This window comes from Aythya fuligula, chromosome 4 (assembly GCF_009819795.1).
Source record: "Aythya fuligula isolate bAytFul2 chromosome 4, bAytFul2.pri, whole genome shotgun sequence".
In the NCBI taxonomy this organism is placed as follows: Eukaryota; Metazoa; Chordata; class Aves; order Anseriformes; family Anatidae; genus Aythya; species Aythya fuligula.
In genome coordinates, this window is record NC_045562.1 from 6378693 (window position 1) to 6401030 (window position 22338).

Genomic DNA, 22338 nt, shown 5'->3' on the forward strand with positions numbered 1-22338 from the left:
CCATGAAACAGATCAAAGGGCTGGAGCACCTCTCTGGTGAAAGCAGGCTGAGGGAGTTGGGGTTGTTCAACAGGAGAAGAGAAGGCTCCAGGGAGACCTCCTAATGGCCTTCCAGTACCTAAAGGGGGCCTTCAGGAAAGCTGGGGAGGGACTCTTTGGCAGGGAGTGGAGTAACAGGACAAGGAGTAATGGCTTTAAACTAAAAAAGTGTAGATTTAGAATAGATATTAGGAAGAAATTATTCGCTATGAGGGTGGTGAGGCACTGGCACAGGTTGCCCAGAGAAGCTGTGTCTGCCCCATCCCTGGAGGTGCTCAAGGCCAGGCTGGATGGGGCTTTGGGCAGCCTGGTCTGGTGGGAGGTGTCCCTGCCCGTGGCAGGGGGTTGGAACAGGTCTTTAAGGTCCCTTCCAACCCAAACCTTTCTATGATTCTGTGAAACACCACAGCAAAAATGAACACAACCAAACTCATATGACAAAAGTTGAACACGTGTAACAATTGCAGCTATGAAGCAATATCTCACTATGTTAATTAAGCAGTTTTGTTTCTAAGAAAAGCCACTCGGGGAACATTAGATACTTAATTGTAATTGTTGTTCTACTAGTAAATTAGAATAAAACAGGTTTGTTGTCAAAGGTTCAGTAACAGAGAGTTGTCAATACTCTCTGGTCACCTAAGCCTGTCCTACACGAAGGCGTTATTGAAGGAATACTCAAGGCTCCTCCACCTCCTTCCCATTTCATTTTGTTTGCTAGAATGACTGACTGCTATGTTTTTGTAATCCATTTTCTGCAAAAGCTAGGCAGTTAGCTCATCACTCAAACTTCATCAACGAAGACAAGCAGAGTGCTTTTCTTCTGATCCCTGTCCTTTGGCTTATCTCGCCCAGATAGCCAACAGCTAAAATTTCTATTAGCACAGCCGCATGAGTCATTTCACACAAACGAGGCAGCACTTTAAAGGGCAGTCACCAGACAGAGAGGTATAACAACACAATTTTATCTCAGCCAGAGAGAAGTATTGTTGGTACCGACTGGGAATAAGAATAATATATCTAGGAATAAGAATAATTTGAACGTAATAAACATCTGACAATAGTACATGAAATAGTGTCAGTCTGCAATCTGAAGAAAACTAGCACTTGAAAGGAATGACCCCAGGCTGGGAGGATCTGCCTTAAGAGTCCTACAGGCATATGAAAATGATGACTTGTTTATGGGTTACCACCTACTGCAGGCACAGATGATCAAGCGCTTTGGACAGTATAAGGCAACCCACAACTCAAACTAGATCAGTTTGAGAGTCGGGATTCATAACTATGTTATCATTACCAGGCTGGGAGGGAGGAGGGTGGAACTAAGGGGTAGAGGGTAACAATCCAACTGATGCGTATTTTCATGAGATCTGCTACTATTTGAGCATTTAGATGTTTTAAGGTATCAGCATAGTAAATGCTATCGGGGACTGAATGCCACAATGATGGCAGATGTTGGATTTATCATGTGTCTGATGGTTAACCATAAACTGAGGGATATTTTTGCTAAACCACATATCTATCCTATAATTACCTATCTCTCAAGTAAGAAATTTTCAAAAAGTAGGAATATCTTGACTAACCAACTAATCAAGTTTGTTTGCCATAGCAGGTAAATACAGATGCAAAAGATTACTTGCATATTTTTTTATCCAGAGCATTTCTACTATAAATATTAGTGGCTTGTACCTATAGACTTGGGCAAGTCTAACATGTGTAATGTAACAATGAGGACAAATCACAATCACACCTTCCTTTGTTTTAAATGAGTAACTGTAGATCAGAGCTATCATCCAGAAAAAGGATTGATTCAAATCAATGGAAGCTTCTCCACTGATTTCAATGGACTTCAATTCAAAGCCTTCCTAAAAATCTAGCAGACTGTATGAATTTGGTAGTACATGCATGTAGACCCAAGCACTCACCTACCACTATAAGAAAGGTTTTCATGATCTAAAGCTGAAGGCAAAGATGAGAACATAAAAAGTAAACGTCATGAATGGCTTTGAAAATGTTATGATCTATGAATGGCCAAAGGACAAATATAGACAAGAAAAATAACTAATCACATATAAGTGTCACTTTGGAAGAGGATCTTCTAATTCAACCTTACCTACACTCATTACCTATGAGCATAAATTGATGTTATAACTTCTAAGCCCCACAGCAACACCTGAAGTCTCAACAATAGAAAAAAATATACAAATACAATGAGAAAAAGTGATGCTTTTTCACACTCTTCGATACCTTCAGGATACAGTATTGCCATATAATGCTTTTTAATGCGTACATAATTTCCCGTTAAAAAATAAATAAATCTCTGGATCTATCCCACTCCATCTTTATATGAGATAGAAATGTATAGAAAGAGTAGATGAAGAATCACAGTACTACTTACTGCAGTTTCTTTAGAAGGTATAAATGACACGAGGAGAGAAGCAGTACTGAAAAGAGGTGAAAATATTTTATCTACACACGTAGGCAGGAACAGGTGTAGTTTGACTTTCTAATTGCCATTAAAACCTGAAACAGACAGGGACAATGACAGTAACCAGGCTTGAAGACTGGAGACCTCCAGTGAAAGCCAAGACAAAGTCACAAACAAGAGGGCCTTTGGGAAATCCCTGATATATTCCAATAATCTTGTCAAAGATGATCAGATAACTTGACACGTACTACAAAAGACAGTAGAAGTATATGGGCCATAATTATTCCCTGGCAGTGAGTTTGTTTCTTCCTGAATCACTATTAATCTCCGTCACTGATGACAAACTGTTGAAACTAATCCAGGCATTCTCCTAGAATTTCGTAAAACTGTCAGTAGTGAAAAATTCAAGCTGGTTTTCATATTCATCACAGTTTGCTGCCTGCCTCAGGTGTTTTCACACTATATGAAAACAAACAAACAAACACGAGGAAACACAGAAAAGAGTATTTAAAATTTGTTTCCTTTTGACTTGTCCTAGTTTTTTCCTCAGGAGCTTCTTACAACATCACTATTCTAATTCTGATTTCAGAAGCACAGTGTACAATGTAAATGCTCTCAACAACTGCAGAAGGCAGATCTTCAGTCTCCCAAAGAAGCACTGAATACTGCCATGGAAATACGTTGATTTAAATTGCTGATCTGTTACCTCCTACATTCACTCACAAACACCTCTGCATTCTGCATTAGAAAGATTTTTCTAATATGCCTGGGGAACCCTCTGGCTCGGAAGCAAAGCATAAATGTAAAAACAATTTATTTGTGGTTTGTTTTTTTTTTTGGAAAGCATTAGTGTGTCAGATTAAAAACCACATAGTTAGTTATTCTGTATGCTCCTTCAGTATACATATATTTATGTGTATGCAGACAGTATCTCCCTAGTTTTACAGAAGTATAAATGTGATTCTGGTTGATACTTGACAGTATTCTAACCAATAGTGGAAATAAATTGGGAACTGTTTGTATTTAACTAAAACTATTAATAATTTGGCAGGTCATTATTTGGTCATTGATAAACGAAACGAAATAGAGTGATCAGGGAAGTTGGTTAAAAAGATGTCGATTTAGGGTTGAGTCTAAAAATCAAAGCAGTAGTCATGGAAAGAAAATGTAAAAAGCATGGAGTTTGTGGTACAAAGTATGTAAAATACAAAACCTCTGGGTCTCCTGTGTTCCTTGCACCTATACAGAGATCAAAGGACAGAAAGCAAGATGTGCTCTTCTCTTACTGTCTGTCTTGATGTTTTCCTATTACTCTCTTTTAAGCTTTGAAATTGTAATTATTTAGAGTAATATTTTAATTATTTTACATGTATTCTTCTAAAATTCTTGATATACATGGATTGCCAATACAATCATAGGGCAGCAAGAAGAATGCTATCCCTCCCTAGAACATGGGAACTGAGAAAGCAAATGAGATGTTCTTATGCTTTATGCATATATTTCTCTTGATGCTCTTATCCCTTCTCCACTACCTGAGGCAAAGCTCGTATGATTCCTTTTTACATCTGTGCATGAACCAGCTGCAGCCTGGGGTTCTTTGGCCAGCAACCTGAAGTCAGTCAATGTCTACTGAACAAAATGCATGAGAACTTACCAGGCTCCTGTAGCTACTCGACAGATGACTAATAATCCTGACAGCCTGGCTGTTAATTTTTAATTAGAGACAAATCCTGTATTATGTAGCAGAGTAAGAGAGGATCCAGATGCCTTGTTGCTTTTCAGTCAGGTAGTTCTGAATCCTGCAGTAGCGGGATTACTAACTCCTTGAGATATTGTTGTTCTACTAGTATACTCACGGTTGGCCAGGTGTCCCACAGCTTTCAGAAATCAGTGAGACTTTTGTTTCTTCTGGCATTGCCTGCAAGGTAGCTGAACCACCCAAACAGCATAATGCCATCAGAACTCACGGAAGATAAATATCTCTGCTTTTATTCTTCTCCCAGTCCTAAGTTTTAGGTGATTCTAGATGCATGCAAATCTCTGAGGGTTCCTTATGTTTGCTTTCTTTTACAGGTACATGGCCATTATCGATCCCTTGAAACCCAGGCTCTCTGCAACTGCTACCAAGGTGGTCATTGGGAGCATATGGATTTTGGCTTTCCTGTTAGCCTTTCCTCAGTGCCTCTACTCCATAACCAAGGTGATGCCTGGGAGAACTCTTTGCTATGTAGCATGGCCAGGTGGTCCAAAACAGCATTTTACGTAAGCTTTTGTTCCTTTACACTTGTGCATGGTGATGTCTACACTTGCAGCGGATGCTACACAGAGAATAGCTAACAGCATCAGTCATTGAGAGCAGGCCTTCTGAGCTAGGAAGATGGTGCATTTAAGTGATAAGTGGAAAAAAAAATATTTATTCTCTTCCACGAGCATTTTCCATTCCATGCTGCAATGTTTACTGTCATTGCCTCGCTTAAAATTACTACTTCCATACAGACAGAGTTGGTCAGAAATGGGGACAGAATTCCCAATTCAAAGCAAGCTCCCAGTTTATCCTAACAGGAAAACAAGCATTTCCAGCCTCTCCTTGTCACAGTCAGATTTTTTTCCTCCGGTTCTTTTTGAGAGAGGTTTGGATCTTCCCACCTTATTCTGTTACGTTATCACAATTACTTATCTCAAACATCAGTTTGAATAAGAAAATTGTAAATCTTGTAATTCACTCCAGTTTCTGAAAGTGTGGAATAACAGCCACTTAAATTGAATATATTCTCTATTTGTCCCTCTGGCAGAATTAGGAATAAGTGGTTATCTAGGCACAGAAACATCATTTGCCCTTTCATGTCCTCATTGGTATTTAAGATGAACTCTGTGTCCAAGGCTGAAAACCTGTGCAACCACACATCATTGAATTTGACCTTTCTTCTTCCTTTGGGCAGGTGAAAGAGGCCCTCATCATATATAATTTGTATCACTGTAGGAGCCATCCACAGGTATTTATCTTTAGGGCAGTAAGGCCACTCTCAGAGACAGCTGGGGATTCTTCACTGATCATTCACTGGAATTTTATGCGAAGATGGCATTTAACATGGACCTAACAGGAGTCAAAAGAAATTACCCTTTTTTACCAATGTTTAAGTCAGCAGAGATGCCGATACCGCACAACAGATACAGCATGTGAAGTACATGTACAGAGGACGCTTATCAGTGTCTTTGTCTAAAACTGGTATTTCAGTATTGGTTTTCTTCTTTCATTTATGGTCAAGCCTAGAGCTCAGAACCCTTAACTTGCCCTTAGGATACTTGACTGTGGAATAAATAAATCAATTCAGCGAGCCATGGACAAAGGTAACTTATTCTGCAGTCAGTAATCATGATTACTATAGAGTCATTCTTAATCTATGCTAGTAGAATCAGAGCTAGAGACCCCAGAAAGCACTTGCATTAAAATGTAACTAAATTTGCAGTGCAATTCAAGACTTTTTCAAAAAGACAGTGAAAGCACCAAGGACTAGCCAATCAATATCAAACATGCTTCGCGTTACAACAGCACTTGACTTTTAGCAGCCCATTCCATCAGCTCTGAAAGCACTTATCAGCCTAATGCTTTTTCATTGCAGGTATCATGTCATTGTGATCGTGCTGGTCTACTGTTTCCCACTGCTTGTCATGGGCATCACTTATTCCATAGTGGGAATTACTCTCTGGGGAGGAGAAATACCAGGCGACACATCCGACAAATATCATGAGCAGCTCAAAGCTAAGAGAAAGGTACTGTTCCCTTAAACCTCACTACGTGAATCTTAATAACATCATCTGCAGTTGCGTTGCAAAGTAGTCCAGTGTTTTCTTTCAGAAACAAAGTCATTTGAAATAACAGTCGTAAGAGATCTACTTCAATAAAAAAATTAAGTTTGACAAGTTGTCTTCTACGTTGGCTAGTTGTTCTTTTTCTAACTTCACTGTTCCTCATTAAATAAAAACATCGGGATTTTAACTTCATACTCCCTATCTAGTAACAGGTGAGTGTGTCTGATATTTGGAAACGAAGCCCAAATTCTTAGCCTTTATAGACATAAAATACTGAGTCCTGAACAATGGATTCGCAAACCATTAGCTCAGATTCTCACCCTACTGAAAAAAACAGTGAATCTTACTGTAATTTTCAATACATTAAGGACCATGCAGCTTTGAGATGAGTGCTGATCAGCCTGTTCATATTGAATGTTCTAGGTTTTACATAAATACCTATTGATGAGAAATACACAAAACTTTTTTTCCAGTATTTTTTCTGATAACTTATTTGACTGTAAATATTGCCTAGTCTAACAGGACTGTGGATTACTAATGACCTGATTATTTCCAATTCACATTTCATGATGTTTCAGAGCTATGAAGGCTTCTTTCTTATATTTTTTTCTTAACTGCACAGGAAAAATATTTTAAAAGCAACAAAATGTAGAGCAAACAATAAGCAAGCCCTTCTGCTTTTTATTTCTAAAAATGTTTCATACTACAACACATTTGAATTTTAGGATTTGTAAAAATGTTACCCAAACATGGAGCCTAACTTACCAGTGGTGAGCATATTTTCAAATGCCCACTTTGACTCGTGATAACATGAATATATTTGAACCTGTTGTATATGCCACCACACTGCAGCATTAGCAGAATGCAACTTGTTAGGTCCTGGGACAAGAGGAAATTTTCTGTCAATACTGAGGAACACTGATGTTTCCATTTCTTTCAGGACACTGCCAGGAATATGAAAGTGTTTATTTCCAGATACTATATTTGTTGTTATGACAGAGCATATATCAAAGGAAAGATTAGGATTTTCTCATTCATACTTCTTCATACGCATGAGAGACATCCAAAAGGCTCTATACCAAGTTTCAGTTTTCACAATAATAGGCATGTCTAGACATCTTCACTGTATGACACCCAGTGCTTCCCATGACAACAGAAGTGTTATTTATTTTGGACTTCATGTAGCTCTTTTAAGAGGGAAGAGCGTTAGCCTCTCCATAGGAAGCGATTATATTATCGCTACTGTTGTGTTGTAATAGTTCAAATATATTTTGGTATGTGAACTGAGAGGAAATGATGAAAAGTCATCATGGGAAACTAACCAGTATGCTTTGAATATATGCCCCAAGGTTAAACTATTAGACTCATTTCCAGAAATATTGAAAGCATGTCACAAGACCAGCATTTTAGTCCTTAACATTATCAATAAAAGTCCAACATTATCATTACAGTTTTTGCCATCCACGTTATCCCTTACCAAAAGTGTATTTTCAAAGTTACAGAATGTCCTTTTCTACAGGACTTATGCAGAAATAGTTTTCACAGGTCAATTAACTGTTATTACCAACACTGCCCTTTCACCCATTGAAAAAAAAGGAAGAAAATACTCAGTGGAGGGTGCCTGGGGTCTGATTGTGAAGACCAGCTGAGGGATCATTTTGTATAAGAGATACAGTTTGCAAAAGCAAGTGTGGAAAGCAGTATTAAAAACAGTAACTACTAAAAGCAGTAACTTGGAGAAGCAGAAGATCCCAGAACAGGACTGCTTTTTATCATAAGATGTTTATTATACTTGGTTATTATGTCATATACACTAAAGGTCTCTGAAGACAAAATTTGGCTCTTAATATACGGTATGATATGTCCAATTAGATCACTTGAATAGTTTTAAAACAGCACTCCTTAAGAACTCTAAATATATGCAAGAGAAGAAATCCTTAATTTAAGCATTTTCAGCGTGAGAGTATTGGAATTCATGCCTTCAACCCATGCAACTAGGAGATGAAATTATGTGCAGATATATTTTAACTGCATCTCTGACTTCACTGGCAGAGCTCCATGACAGCTCTTCAGTTCCACTGCTGTTCTCTTCAACAGGATTTATGAAATAACTCATATTTGGAAAGATGAATCACAATAGGTCATTCAGGGTGATAAACTAATAGACAAGAATCCAAATAAAGTTATCACTCAGCCAGCCTCTGATAACAAAGCTATGGCTTTTCTTTTATTCAAACACAGAAACCATCTATTTTTCCTCCTGTTTTGTATGCAGATATCTAAGCATATGAAAAGTCTGTACTGGCTGCACTTACTACAGAGAACTATAAAGCAGCAGACTGTATCTTCCACGTTACGCGATGATACAGTGCAAAGCATGTTTGATTAGGATTGTTTGAAAAGGTATTTGGTGTTAAGACATTAGTGAACATTTCATGTAAGACCTATTAAAGAAACTGTGTTTGCCAAGAAAAGATTTGAAGGTTGAGGAAATTGTTAATATAGTCACATCACTTTGTCTATGTGACAGTGCAAGGCACCCTGAATTCTTCTGAAAGCAACCACAAAGGATAAAGAACTCAAAGAATTTCATTCTACACAATATAGGTTGGACAACAGAAAGTCATACTTAGTCAGGGGGTCAAACATTTCAAATTTCTAGAAATTCAGGAGTGGATGGGAATGATAAGATTACTTGAGGAAACATTTTGGGAGGAGCTATTTCACGACAGAAACTGATTATCTACCTTTCATACAATTTGTCAGTTCAGGGCTAGACTAAGCATTACACCAGTGGCTTCAGATCCCAGTCCATTATCAGTTACTTTCTGTCCTAATTCATGCTCCAACATTTGAACCACATTTTTCTTTTCCTCTTCCTCTTCTTTGAGGGATCGGATGTCTCATAGACTGACTCATTTAAGACTGCCTAATGTGAGTCTTTTGAACTTTTAAACATCCACCCGCTACATGTGGGGACTTTGCAGACTTTAACCCTTCTTCTTAAAGCTACTGGCACGATATTGACTGATCTTCAGCTACTTTATTCTCCTGTAACTCCCATTTTCAAAAGATAGAGTTATAATTTCAATACTGTTATACATAAAGGAAGTTTATACATGGCTCTTAATGTTGCTATCAGCTTTACTAGGCCAGTGTTCCTCACATTCAAGGCAGACGTAGACCTGCCCTCAGATATTGTCTCCCCACTGTTTTTTCTAGCTAACTTTTCATTCCAATCCCTCTCCAGAGTTTACTTAACCTATAAGAGGGAATAATTATGTAGTGTAAATCAAATTAATCACTTACTGTCTTTGTCACAAGATACAGTTCTGATAAAACTTTTCCTGAAAAAACATTTCCCAACAGAAGATACCATTGCTTTGACCCAACAGGAAGAATACAGAAGAACAGAAAACTCTTTTCATTTTAAACCTTACCTTTACATTTCTCCTTCCTTCTGTTAACTTTATGATAATACTTCACTGTGCATCTGTTTTGGCAGTGTTCATGATTCCTCCATACTCATGCCTCCTCTTGTATTCTTTGCTTCTCCTGCCACAGTCAGGCCGAGGCATCACCTCTGCTTCTTACTGCAATGAAGATTGAATAAAAGTCACATTTTCCCAACATCAAAGCTATTTTGTAAATATGCATGTAAATAAGAAAAAATACGTTTACGAGTGACTCACACTATTATTACAGAAAGCATTAGAGAGATGGTCAAGTTTACCAGCCTAGCTTTATAAAAAAATTTGCAAAGCTTTATATATATATTTTGACATAAGTAGACATGCCATATCAATTTACAGTCAAATGTATCTATTTAACCAGTTAATATAGTATATTGAACACAGTGGAGGAGAAAATGAAGAAGTGGAAAACTTAAGACTGCCATCTGAAAAGGAAAATATGTTGAAATCAATGTGGAACTGTAGGAATAATGATGTCAGGGGAGTCACAACAGTCACATGTAAATTGAAAAATCACTGAAAATTACTATATGGGAAGCTTTTAGCAGATAAACAGGAATAGCCAGGTGAAGTGTTGGAAGGACTACAAATACATACTACAGAAAGACATCTCAACAATTTTAAAGAATTTTTGGAAACGAATACATGGAATATTCCCTTTTTTCACAGACTACAGAAGTAAACAACAAACAGGATCTGGACAAATGGTCTCTGTAAGAACCAGTGTGTGGTGTGAGCACTTCACACATAATCATTCACCCAGGTCTCTGTTTTGGGCATGTTCCTCCCCCCTGTTGATCACCATATCCTGAAATGCAAGAACTGAAAGGTGCCCAATGGAACTAGTCAGACAGCAGCTTGAAGCAGGTAAAAGAGAGAGTAATTCATTTGTACAGAGCTTCTGAGACTCTGTCCTTACAGATGCTATGATCTCAGCAGGTTCACAAAGGGATTAGTCAAATTAAAAATTAATAAATTCATAGATAGAGAAAGAAGGAAGCAGGGACTCACTCTGCTCTAATATAATTCTGGATGCTGGGACAGTATTAGTAAATAGAAGATGGAAAATGGTTCATGGGATCTCCCCAAACAAGCACCTAGGATAACTGACAACTGTCCTATCCAAGAGGCACTGTCTTACGTCCTTATGCTTCTTTTTTAAATAGTAGTACTGCTATTAAAGTTCAGCTGTTGAAGTTCAGCTATTCAGCACATTATTCCTGGCTTCTCACTGAGTTTCAGTGTAAATAAAAAGGCAGATTTCTTTTTTTAACCACATACAAATACATGACATGAAATCATTTTAATATACATTTTTTAATCTGTGGATGAGATAAGAAAAAATCTAGCTAGAAATAATGATACTTTTGCTGACATTAAATGGCAGCTGACCAGGACACAATGAAAGAAAGAAGATAAACTGTGTCAGGGTGGTGTAGTTTATTAAGGGGCAGAAAGAAAAAGCAAGAGTCAAAGCCCAAAACATTATAAGCACCTACTAAGGCTGACAAAGACAGGAAAAAAAAAAGACCATACTCATAATCTAAGGTTTAGTCACCAAAAACAAGTGATGAAAACCTCACACTGTGAACTCACATATCACATGGTAAGTAATTCTGAATTTAAAGATCTTTATTATTAACACACAACCACTAAGTCTAGACAAACAGACTACTTAGGTACCACCCTATTCATAAAACTTCACAAAGACTGCATTCAACCATAAAAATATATATTTTTATGACATTGTGGATCCAAGTAGTTGTCTTGCATGTGACTCCCTATTTCAAACACCATCTTGAAGATCTCCTTTTTTCCTAGACATTTGTTTAGTCTTCCTCAAGGCTGGACAATAATTGTTATCCCAGGGGACTATACAAAGGCATGGTAAGTTTAATATCTTCCCAGCTAGTTAAGCAATCCGTATTCTCCTAGCTTCTCCCAGTATGAGAATCAGCATTCCAGTTTCCAAGAAGTTACGATGTGTGAAACAACCTACCCATCCCATCATGGTGGGATGAGGTGCAGAAATTCAATTTGTTACAAATGCTGTATGCCTCGGGCCAAAAAGAAGTGCCTGTGTAATTTTTATTATTCATCAGCAATCCTCTTCTGTAAATGGGTCTACTCTTTGGCCTTGCAGAGATTGATAATGAACGTAAAATGGAGAAAAACCAAGAGGGGTGTGTTGGAACAGAAATAAGAGACAGGAGGAAGCTGAAGAATTAAACTCTATTTTATCAGCAGGTGGTCTCACTGATCTAACAGACATAGCACTGAGGCTTACAATGTATGGATTCCTTATTGCCTAAGTATCTGAAATTTCATATAGCTACAGATAAACTATAATTTATCAGAAATATGGATGCACTATTGGCAGGCACCATGCAGGCCAAAGCTTCATGATGGTGTAATGCAAATTCAGAAAGCAAAAAGGCTAACTAATAACAGGTTGGAAGATGATTTACCCAGCTAGCAGCAATTCTAGGCATTCTGCTGCTTTGTTGTAACTCAACAACCAGAAAAAAATAACAATATTTTTTTAAAATTATACTTTTTAATAGTTCCAGTCCTTACATGTAAACGTGCATCTCTTTAGGCAGTTTAAGGTGAGACAAAAGCACCACCTCTTATGTTCATCCACGGCCTTTCTTCTACAAAAAACACAAGCAACTGAACTGAACTAAAAGTTTCTATAGTGATTGTCTCTAAATCTCTCACTGTTTGCATGTTGTGAAACTAGCCTAAATTTATGATTTCCTGCTCCTAAGTCAGTCTCACCTGAATTGAGTCACCGAGTCATACATCTTAGACTTGGGTGTATCTTAGACTTTGGAGTGAAAGTACTCTAAAAACAAAATCAGTTTGTAGATTGTGATTGTGTGTCACTGAGAACATGGCGAGTTTTAAAAATCAGTTTTATCTGCGTTTGCCTTTGACATAGGCACATTTTTTGCTAAAAGAAAAGAAATAAACAACCCAAGAAGAAGGAATTCTCAGGAGCAATTTCAGATCTAAAGAGCAAGCATAAGCCAAGTGGAATGAACCTGAAATAAAATGATAATAAAATGGTAAAGGTTGCTTTGTTTCAAGTCCAGTTATGATTTTCCCCTCTAACACCTCTGAAGGTGATGAAAACAGCAGACTGTTTACATGCATTTCACAGCTTAGACCTTTTCATTTATGACGAAGAGACCTCTCTTTCTTACATTTGTATAAACTCTGGTTGTCATCTCTTTCTGCTCCCTTGTACCAGTTTTGTTTTTGCAGCTCTTACTGAGTTTTCATAGTGTTTTCAAGACTAGAAGTAAATTTGAATAGTAATACCTTAAAATATCTTCAATTGTTTTTTGTTTTTTGTCTTTTGTTTTTTGTTTGTTTGTTTGTTTTTTATTCCACATGGGCCTTCTCTCTCCATCCACCCGCTGTTTTAGTTTTCTGTATTGTCTGAATTAAATGCCATGATTTCTCAGAGAGAGAGACCACAGCCAACAAATATGTCTACAGTTTGCGTAAATACACTAAAATTGGTAATTTATTTCCCAGAGGAGGAAGCCATAGAATTATGTGTCATACCAGCATCGTGCTACAGTCTTCTAACCAGATGACTGCCACATGCATTACATAATGGTTATTTCTCTTAGTGACTCAAATGTCATTTTGAGGAACAACACCTCCTGAAATAGTATTTCCAAAATTCTCACCTTCTAAGTCAAAATCTGAAGCAAAAACCTTGCACTGTCAATTTTGGAAAGCCACATATACGACTATACTAAAGAAGAATAGAGGTGGTAAGAACAATAAGGATCTGGAGCAAGACTAGAAATTACAGAGTTAGGCCAATTCCACCAGCAGCACAAACCATGCAGGACTACTCACTCACACCTTGAAAGCCTCAAAAGGTCTTTTACTGCCTCTGAATGTGGCCCATCCAATCTGCAGTCGAGTTACCCCGTAAAATATAATAACCTGTGACCACATGCACAGCCCTGCAGAGAACACAGAGCTCACAGGTAGCCCTTTCCTGGAGGGAAATCAAAACCAAATTAATTTTAGCCTGAGTTTTGAGCCTGTTGAGCTTCCTGGATTGCTGCTCTGCATAATTAATTAGTGTAATTCAGCATAGCCTCATTTGTTTATTATTGCAATGTTCAGTACAAGGCCTTGTTTCAAAGAGAGAAAATTCACGTGTACCAATCCTTCTGCAGTTTGATATGGAAAATTCAGGTGAGTCCTAGAACAGTGGCAAGGTTCTGGGAGAGCCTTTCGGTGAGGATTAAAGGTCCCAGAGCATTTTCAGAAATGTAGCAGAAAGTAGACTTAAGAACCAACTATTCCTACTGGGAAAACAAACAAAGATACAAATACTTTGTTTCCCCTGCACCAAATTTCATCTCTGCTTGCAGAAACAAAATTGAAGTGTCCCCTGTCACTTGTTCCAGGTCATATTTACAGAAGAAAACTGTGGTAATCCAAGCAATAGTTTGAATTTAAAATGCATAAGCACGAGCCCATTTTTTTTCACTTTTTTCAGCACGAGGTAGATAATCATATTTGGTAACGCCAGCTCCACAGCAGCCACTCTGAGTCATTTTCTCAAGAACATAAACTCCTTCTGCTCCTCCATGCTGAAGGGCAGCACAATGATCCCTGGCCACCTCAGGAATTTTACTCAAACAGTGAAAAATGGGAAGAACTTACCGTGCACCTTCTGAACCGTTCTCTCTGCTCTGTATCCTCTGTGTACTGTACGTGCAGACCTTCAATGCTGTGCCTCAAAAAGGCTCTTTAGCAAATTCATTTAACAGAATTCAGAACTGTTCCCAAGAAAAGTCAAGAGCCATGCAGCATAAGTACAATTAAAAATGGCAGTAGCTAAGGCTATCCATGAAAAATGTCAGAATTTCTTTGATTTTGTGGGAAAAAAATAACATTTTAGCATCTGTAAGACAGCAATCTGACTCAAAGCTACTTCATACAAGAACAGACGATCTTTTCCAACTTTACAGCTTAAATAACAAAGCAAGTGATTGTGAATTCGGTCCGCAGCAAGGGATTATGCTAACTGAAATGAAAAGTAGTTGCTTTATATCAAGAAAGTGAGAAAAAAAAAATGGATGGGAAGTCAGAAGAAAATTATTTGTGGAGCATAATGTACATTATCTGACTGAAAGACTTCCTGCACTTTGAAGCTCGCTGATTTTTCTCCTTCTGAATCTGCATCTACTTCAGGTATTAAGAATCTACCCTTTCTAAAAGAGCACAGAAAATACCTGACCTGGTAGAAAATACATGAAAATCCACAGCACCTGTATCTCAGAAAACAGTCCAATCTCTATCCTGAAGCCAGTAGTTACCTTTGAATTACTAGTTACTTAATATTCTTGCAAAAGGTGGGTATCTTACTCCAGCTAAGTGTTGTGGAGAAGCAAAGGACATAATGGTGTTGCTTCTTCTCTGGTGCTTAGTGCACAAGTGCGATGTATGTCCCCAGGATTGGGAAGATGATTTACTGTTTGCAAGCTAACACCTAAGGGGAAATTCTTAGCATAATGTTAGCTTGGTGATTTACATCTTCCAAAAGAGTGCAGAGCAGAAAAAGGCACACATTATGGCTCCCAGAGATTGTCTTGAACTATGTTTAAGTTGTATTCATGGATAAATAATATCCATGAGCGGGTAAATGAAGACATTCTTACATGGTTTGGGTTGTTAAATTCTTGCAAGAGCTGTTGCATCTAATTCAGACTCATTTTTCTAGCTATTTTTCATGCAAAATAAATACAGGAGGGAAAAAAAAAAAAGTATCTGCTGCTGTTTCTCGGTGTAATAGGATCTGTTAGCTCTTCTTCACTTGTACTGCTTCAGATGTTCCAAAACACAGGCAAAGCCACAAACTCCAACTTCAAAAAACTTATGTCTTCTTTGTTCTTTTAAATACATTTGGTCTCATTACACCCATTTTTTAATGAAATAATGTTTCTAATTCGGAAGGGAAGGATTTAAATGAGCAGGCAACACTGCAAAGAACATAATTTTTCTCTAGACGTAGCTTTCCTTTGACACAGGCAGAAGTAGATCAATATCAGCAGAACATGTCGATGAAAATCAGAATATATAATGCTTTGATTTGCCATCAGATTCCAAATTTAGCCTCAGGACTTCCCTAGAGGTTGCACAACTGCTGAGGGATGCAGTACAAGTAATTTTAACAGAAAGGAGAAGTCCTGGGACAGCAAGATCCCCTCTTTCCTCCAGCCACACTGCCCAGAGTACACAAGGGGAGGTTGAAGAGAGCACCAGGGGACCTGAATGCCGCTGGGACACAGGTTGGAGACACCCATTAGGATCACACATTTCAGTAAAATCCATTGTAAAATGGGGGCAGGAGCAGAACTGGGCTCTAACAAGTGAATTTGGTTGCTTTCTGGTTTGCTTACTTTAGTGATGTTTCCTAATGCACAAAAGCAAATTTATTATTGAACTCTATGCAATGCAGAACAGGGGAGAAAGCAATTAAAAAAAAAAAAAAAAAAAAGTGATATCTCAGGAAATAGAAAAAGGAGAACGGGCATATTAAAAAGAAATGAAATAAAAGAACTTTGCATTGCCAGAACCACAGGTCTAAATACTCCAAACAACAGCAACAAAAAGGTACGGCTTTCTTTTCTACTCTGCAGTTGAACTTGCAAAGGTTCATTGGAGATTTTTTTAGTGAATCACCACAGCACAAAGAAACAGGCTTCTGTAGCAAACTCAGCCTTTTTCATTTACTTTCCTTGTGCCCTAATTAATTGAGCTTAACTGTTTATTGGTAAGTGAAATCAAGTTTTACAGACCTGGAAGGCAGCCCCTGTTCATTGCACTGGCAGCACCAAGAAATGGAGCTTTGCACTCTTTGGAAAGAACAAGGGGATGGACAGGAACCACAGCTATAAACCGTGAGGTGCAGTCTTGCACCTTCTCTAAAAGAAGAAGTTGGGAATAATCTCCCTCCTTTCAGCTTCCTCTTGTTCTCCAACATTTCTGCCAACCCACAAGCATTCTGAGCCCATGAGTGTGCTTTTTGATTTCTCTCATAACTTTTGTGGTTGACTTCAAATTCAGCTGTAACTTGCCTGTGTTTCTAACAATTATATACCACGGATACTGCAGCCTTGCAACATCTCACTTATCGCCATCTCCTTAGGCAACGTGCCAACGAGTGCATTGCACTATAAATACTCAATAGCAACTTATACTTGACTTTAAAGCCAAGACTTTTCTTAAATGTCCTTTTTTTTGCATCAAAAATTAGTACTCTTCTAGGAAAAAATACTTTGCACATTAATGAGGAAACCCCACTGTATGTCTTCCCTTAAACATACGTATATCAGCATACCATCACTCAGATCAGCGAAACCCAAATTGAGATAGACTGATCTGAGAGGAAAATGCTACTTTTTAGGTAATCTTTGTTATTTATTAAGAACAGTTGCAAAACTGAATCATTCAGAATGTAATGAGCTTTACTGTCCGTCATTTCAGTGACTTGTGTTCACAAATGAAATCAAACCCTAATGGCCACCTCACATCATCTTTTGCTTGTCTAGTTTAACTTTAGAAACTTTAGAATTTGCTTTAGAAAGCTGTGCTTGATGATGACTGAGTATTTAAGCACAAATTTCCAGACAAAAACTTTTTTTTTGTTGTTCTCACTGCTAATCAAGATGAGTGTGATATGTGTTGTTTTTGCTTTGTTTTGTTGTGTTTTAAGAAAAAAAATGGAGACAAAAATCAGGCCTCAAAAGCTTCCATTTTGTACCTATGATTTTCCGATGGTAAATAATTCTAAGAATAATTTCACATGCACAGCTGGTACTGCAAGGTTTGCTAATTAAATGTGAAGGCAAGTCATTCAATTTTCAGCTGTTCTGAAATTACAGAATTCCTGGACAGCATTGAAGTAATACTAATGACTCCAACCAGACAGAAAAGCACAGCAACAAGCAAAGCGCACCTGGAAATCAGTGGGCAGAGAGCTTAAGGACTGTGGTGAAACTCTGGAGTTAAGTCTTCTACCTGCACAATGTGTGCAAGGCAGAGGTGTAAATCCTTAGCAGAAGAACATGGGAAATTCAAGGGAGTAGAAAAGGACAAAGGTACCTTTTGTATTTTTAAGCGATGGTCAATATTTATCTGTATTGGTCAGTATTTATCTGCAATAAAATGCATTCTTGTCTTGTACAATACAATCCCAGCCTGCCAGTAAGCTCATAAATTTGGTGCCAGATGTTAAATGAAAAATTGCTTTGTTTCCAACAAGATGAGAATTAAGGATAGTACCATGACACTCAGACGTAAAATTATTTAACTAAATTAGCTGAAATTTTCTAACAATATTAGTCTAACTTAGGAAATTTCAGGTCTCTCTTTTTTTTTGTTTGTTTGTTTTCTGGCAAAACTACTAACAGCAGAAAAATCAGCACCTTGTGCAGAGGAATGAACTGTTGATAGCAATCCCTGTTATTCTTCAGTGTGCACAGAACAAATGCACAAGCATACGCCCAGCACAGACCCATCATGTCTGGTTTCATTCTACCCCCAAAATGAAAATCTGTTGTGTGACTTCTTGTGTTGGAAATAGTAGCCAGGCTAGCAGTTCACATGGCTGAAGGCAGAAAGAAGTAGTGAAAACTCCACGTGACTCGACTTCTCCTCTTGTGTGCTTAATGGGAGCAGTGGAAGCTAATGGATGTTATGTTGCCTGCAGAAAACAACAAATTAGGAACAGCAGCCAAGGAAACTCTTAGCCTCTAAAATTAAAGAGGATGTTGCAGTTGCTCATTTCCTACAACCTAGTGTTTACTCAAATCACATCTACTAATTGGGAACAAGGAATACACTTGTGGACTGCAACACAAAAATCACCAGGGTCAATAAAGGCCATCGTATGGTGTCCAAATCAGACATTCTAACCTTTTTCTAGATACCTACTCATGTAATAAAATATTATTTAGATAGCCAAATGTAAGTAAGCAAACATTTATTGTAAGAATCAGCACAGATATGTTAAAGAAGCTTTTCATATTATTTTAATTAGCAAAAAGAGGTTTCAATCCAATTTAAAAAAAATAGAAGAAATAAAATAGAAAAATAGAAAAGTTTAAAAGGAAAATGATACAAAGGCATGCTCATATGTGCTGTGACTAACTTCAGTGACCAAATACAAGAATTAATGGGCATTAAATACTAGTCGTATTAAAAATAAATATATATATATATTATTAAACAGCATTATCATTTCCTTTTTCAGGTGGTAAAAATGATGATTGTGGTTGTGTTGACATTTGCCATCTGCTGGCTGCCCTACCACACTTACTTCATAGTTACTGGGATCTATCAGCAATTAAATCGGTGGAAATACATTCAGCAAATCTATCTGGCCAGTTTTTGGCTTGCCATGAGCTCTACCATGTACAATCCCATTATCTACTGCTGCCTTAATAAAAGGTAAGAGCTAGTTATGAATCAGTGGGTGTGCATGTTTTCAGTGAGAAAGTAAATGGTTTAAATGTGATAAAAGACAATTTTTTCACTTGAATACTTTTCAACGAGTAGGAAGAAAAAAAATCACTTGACATGACCGCAAAGAACCAAATGCACATTTCCAGCAAATACTTTGGTCAACTTAAAATTTCAGAATAAAATTCAGTATTCAGAGACCAACCCTTCCCGTTTCCAATTGCAAAATTTGACACCTATAGAAGTGTCCTATGTTTTGGCTTGAAAAAACATTGCAAAGTAAGGAATTAATGGCAGTTATTAGTGATATACAGTGCAATCTGTTTGTTCACTAACTGTAGCCATCATTTTATTTTGCAATACTGGAAGGATATAACAAAATACTATTTACTGTGTATTTTAAACCTAGCCATTATATTTCTACTAATTTCTGAGGTCATGTTTTTTATGGCAGCTACAGAAGATGTTACTCATTAAAGAAATTAACACTGCTCATGTGGCTTAAGTATATTTTGACACTCATACACTGCAACATTAAACGTCTGGATTCTTTAATGGAAATCAACAGAAATATTCCTAATTTTGAAGCTCATTAAAGGTCACCTGGTTCAGAATTCAATCCAATAATGACATAATGGTGAGAGTTTTCTTATAATCAAGTTTCATATTGAAATCAAGAAGCCTGAGTGTCTGCTTCCTTTTCACATAGCAGGACAATACAGCCTGTTGCTGGGAGTCAGGACAATTCACACAATATTGTTACCTCTGCTGGATCTGGTATCAGACGGGGTTATAATAGCCCAGCCTCATCTTCCAGGCTAATTAGGATATTACTTATGTATCTAAATAGAGATAACATTATTTCAAGAGGAAGAAAAACCAAGCCCTGAACAAGGAAGAACATAGAAAACGAGATGAAAAAATAATACAGTCTAAAGATGCTTGGGTTTTACATCTTCCTACACTAAGCTTCTTTCCATTAGAGGCTCTTGCTTTATTGTTCTACTTTTTCTATATTTAGACTGCCTCTAAACAGAGGAACGCTGAACAGGAAGCTACGTGGTCATTGGTCATCATACAGCATCTCTGTGGCAAAATATGAAAGAAGAATAGCTTTTAATCAGTTCAACGTATTTATTAGCCTCTAAAAACTGAGCAGGAAAGGTAGTTAGTTCGGTGAGATCAGTCAGCTTTCACTAAAAAATATATCTGAGATTTTCTCTCTGGTCATCAATGCTCCAAAAAGTTACAGACACAATAAGCAACATTGCTGCATCGTTGCAACAAAACCCACAGCAGCAAGAGAAACGAGGAAGCCTGCTAAGTTTGAGGTCAAGGTGAAAAGATGCTCTTTTTCAGGTTACAAGAAATATACAGTGAATTGTTTTTCTAATAAATTTCATTTCTATGCTGCAAAGGCATACACACACAAAAAAAATAATAATAGTCCTTATATTGAACCTTCAAGTTATAAATTAAACTAATAAAAAGTACCCATTTATGAGTATTGCAAGCACTAGCGTGCCAAAGCCCCCAAATTCTTTGCTGTTCATATATTGCTCACATTCGGTACTCGGTTTTCTAGGATCTTTATTGTGAACGGTTTTCCAAATATTTTGTTTGAATAACTATTAGGCATTACATCACTCCCATTCCAGTGTTTCTGACAGAGAGGGAAACAGCAGGGATATTGGAATCTGGAAGCTGGGGTGCTAGTTAAGAAAAAAGGATGCTACAAAGTTTCTGCTGAAAGAAGACTAAAACATAGATGCAGGTTTCATCACAAGTCAAATCACAGCAATTTCTGTGAAGGCGGTGCTAGGAAAGCTGGCATTTATTTATTTGTATATTTATTTTTAGACATGGGCAAGTGAAGGGAAAATGAGTATTAGGAAAATATCCATGTTACAAAGCAGGGAAAGTAAATAAAAAAAATCAGAACTAGAAACAAGCTGTTACCACTGTCATTTTTCCCCTACTCAAAAGACTTCAGCCAAGCAAACTCTGACTGCCTTGCCCACGAACAGCATCAGGGGCAAGGTAATGAGCTAGGTCCTCGTGTTAAGCCAGCTCTGTGCGTGTTTTCAGGGGAAGGCTTGTGGCTGGCTCTCACCAGGTATCTTTCTCTCCAGGTTCCGAGCTGGCTTCAAACGAGCTTTCCGCTGGTGCCCCTTCATCGAGGTGTCCAGCCACGACGAGCTGGAGCTCAAGGCGGCCAGGTTTCACCCCACCCGGCAAAGCAGCCTCTATGCCGTGTCCCGAATGGAGTCCAGCATGACCGTAGTGCTCGATGACGGGGACAGCTCCCACGCCAGCCGCAAGAAGAAGGCGGCTCTGAGGGATGTGAGTTTCAATGGCTGCTCGCGGAGGAACTCCAAGACCATCTCCGCAGCCTCGAGTTTCCTCAGCTCCCCGCACACATCAGCAGATGATTATTCCTAAAGCATTTCAGGGTGACGCTTGCTGGAAGGGCAGCGCTGGATGGGCGAGAGGCAACGCTCTCCCACCTCGGAACTAGATATTGTATCACCAGAAAAGTCCCAATTCAGCTGACGAAGCCTAGCTACAAATATGAGACTTTTAGGCATCACTTTGGACAGAAAGAAGAACTTGAAGACACATATTCATCAGTCCAAAAGCACAGTCACAGCTTATACACAGCATTGTTTGCAATCTAAACATTATCTGAAACAAGCCAATAGTGTAAAAAAACATTTTTTCAGCTGTGTCTGGCCTGTGGCATTTCTGTTTCATTTACTGCAATATAACAGCCTCCTTCACTTGCTGAAGTTGAATTGTGTGAGGTTTTCTACTGAGTGCATTGATTTGACAGTAACAAAGTTATGTAAGACCTAATTTAAACTTTTTTCTTTACAATGAAGACGTAATAAACCCCAAACCTATTCAATTGTTTTATAATTTAGCCTCACCCCCATGCAAATGGACAAGATGAAGTTCATATGAACGAAGTTCAGCTCTGTCTAACAATATATATATTTTTTTTCAAATATATGTGAAATGTTTTGCTTTGTTTTTCAAAGGAAGAAGAAAATCTCTAAGGCTATGTTAAATTCTGCATAAGTTCCT

At 37.9% G+C, this 22338-nt stretch overlaps 1 protein-coding gene across 1 annotated transcript in view; it reads left to right on the forward strand.

Annotated features, from left to right (window-relative positions):
* TACR3 (tachykinin receptor 3) overlaps positions 1–21693 on the forward strand; it is a 32816-nt gene extending 11123 nt beyond the window's left edge. Inside the window, exons 2-5 of the mRNA XM_032187039.1 lie at positions 4538–4726; positions 6085–6235; positions 19043–19239; positions 21384–21693. Coding sequence (XP_032042930.1) covers positions 4538–4726; positions 6085–6235; positions 19043–19239; positions 21384–21693 — 847 coding nt within the window. The remainder of the gene's footprint in view (positions 1–4537; positions 4727–6084; positions 6236–19042; positions 19240–21383) is intronic.
* The last annotated feature ends 645 nt before the right edge of the window (positions 21694–22338 follow it).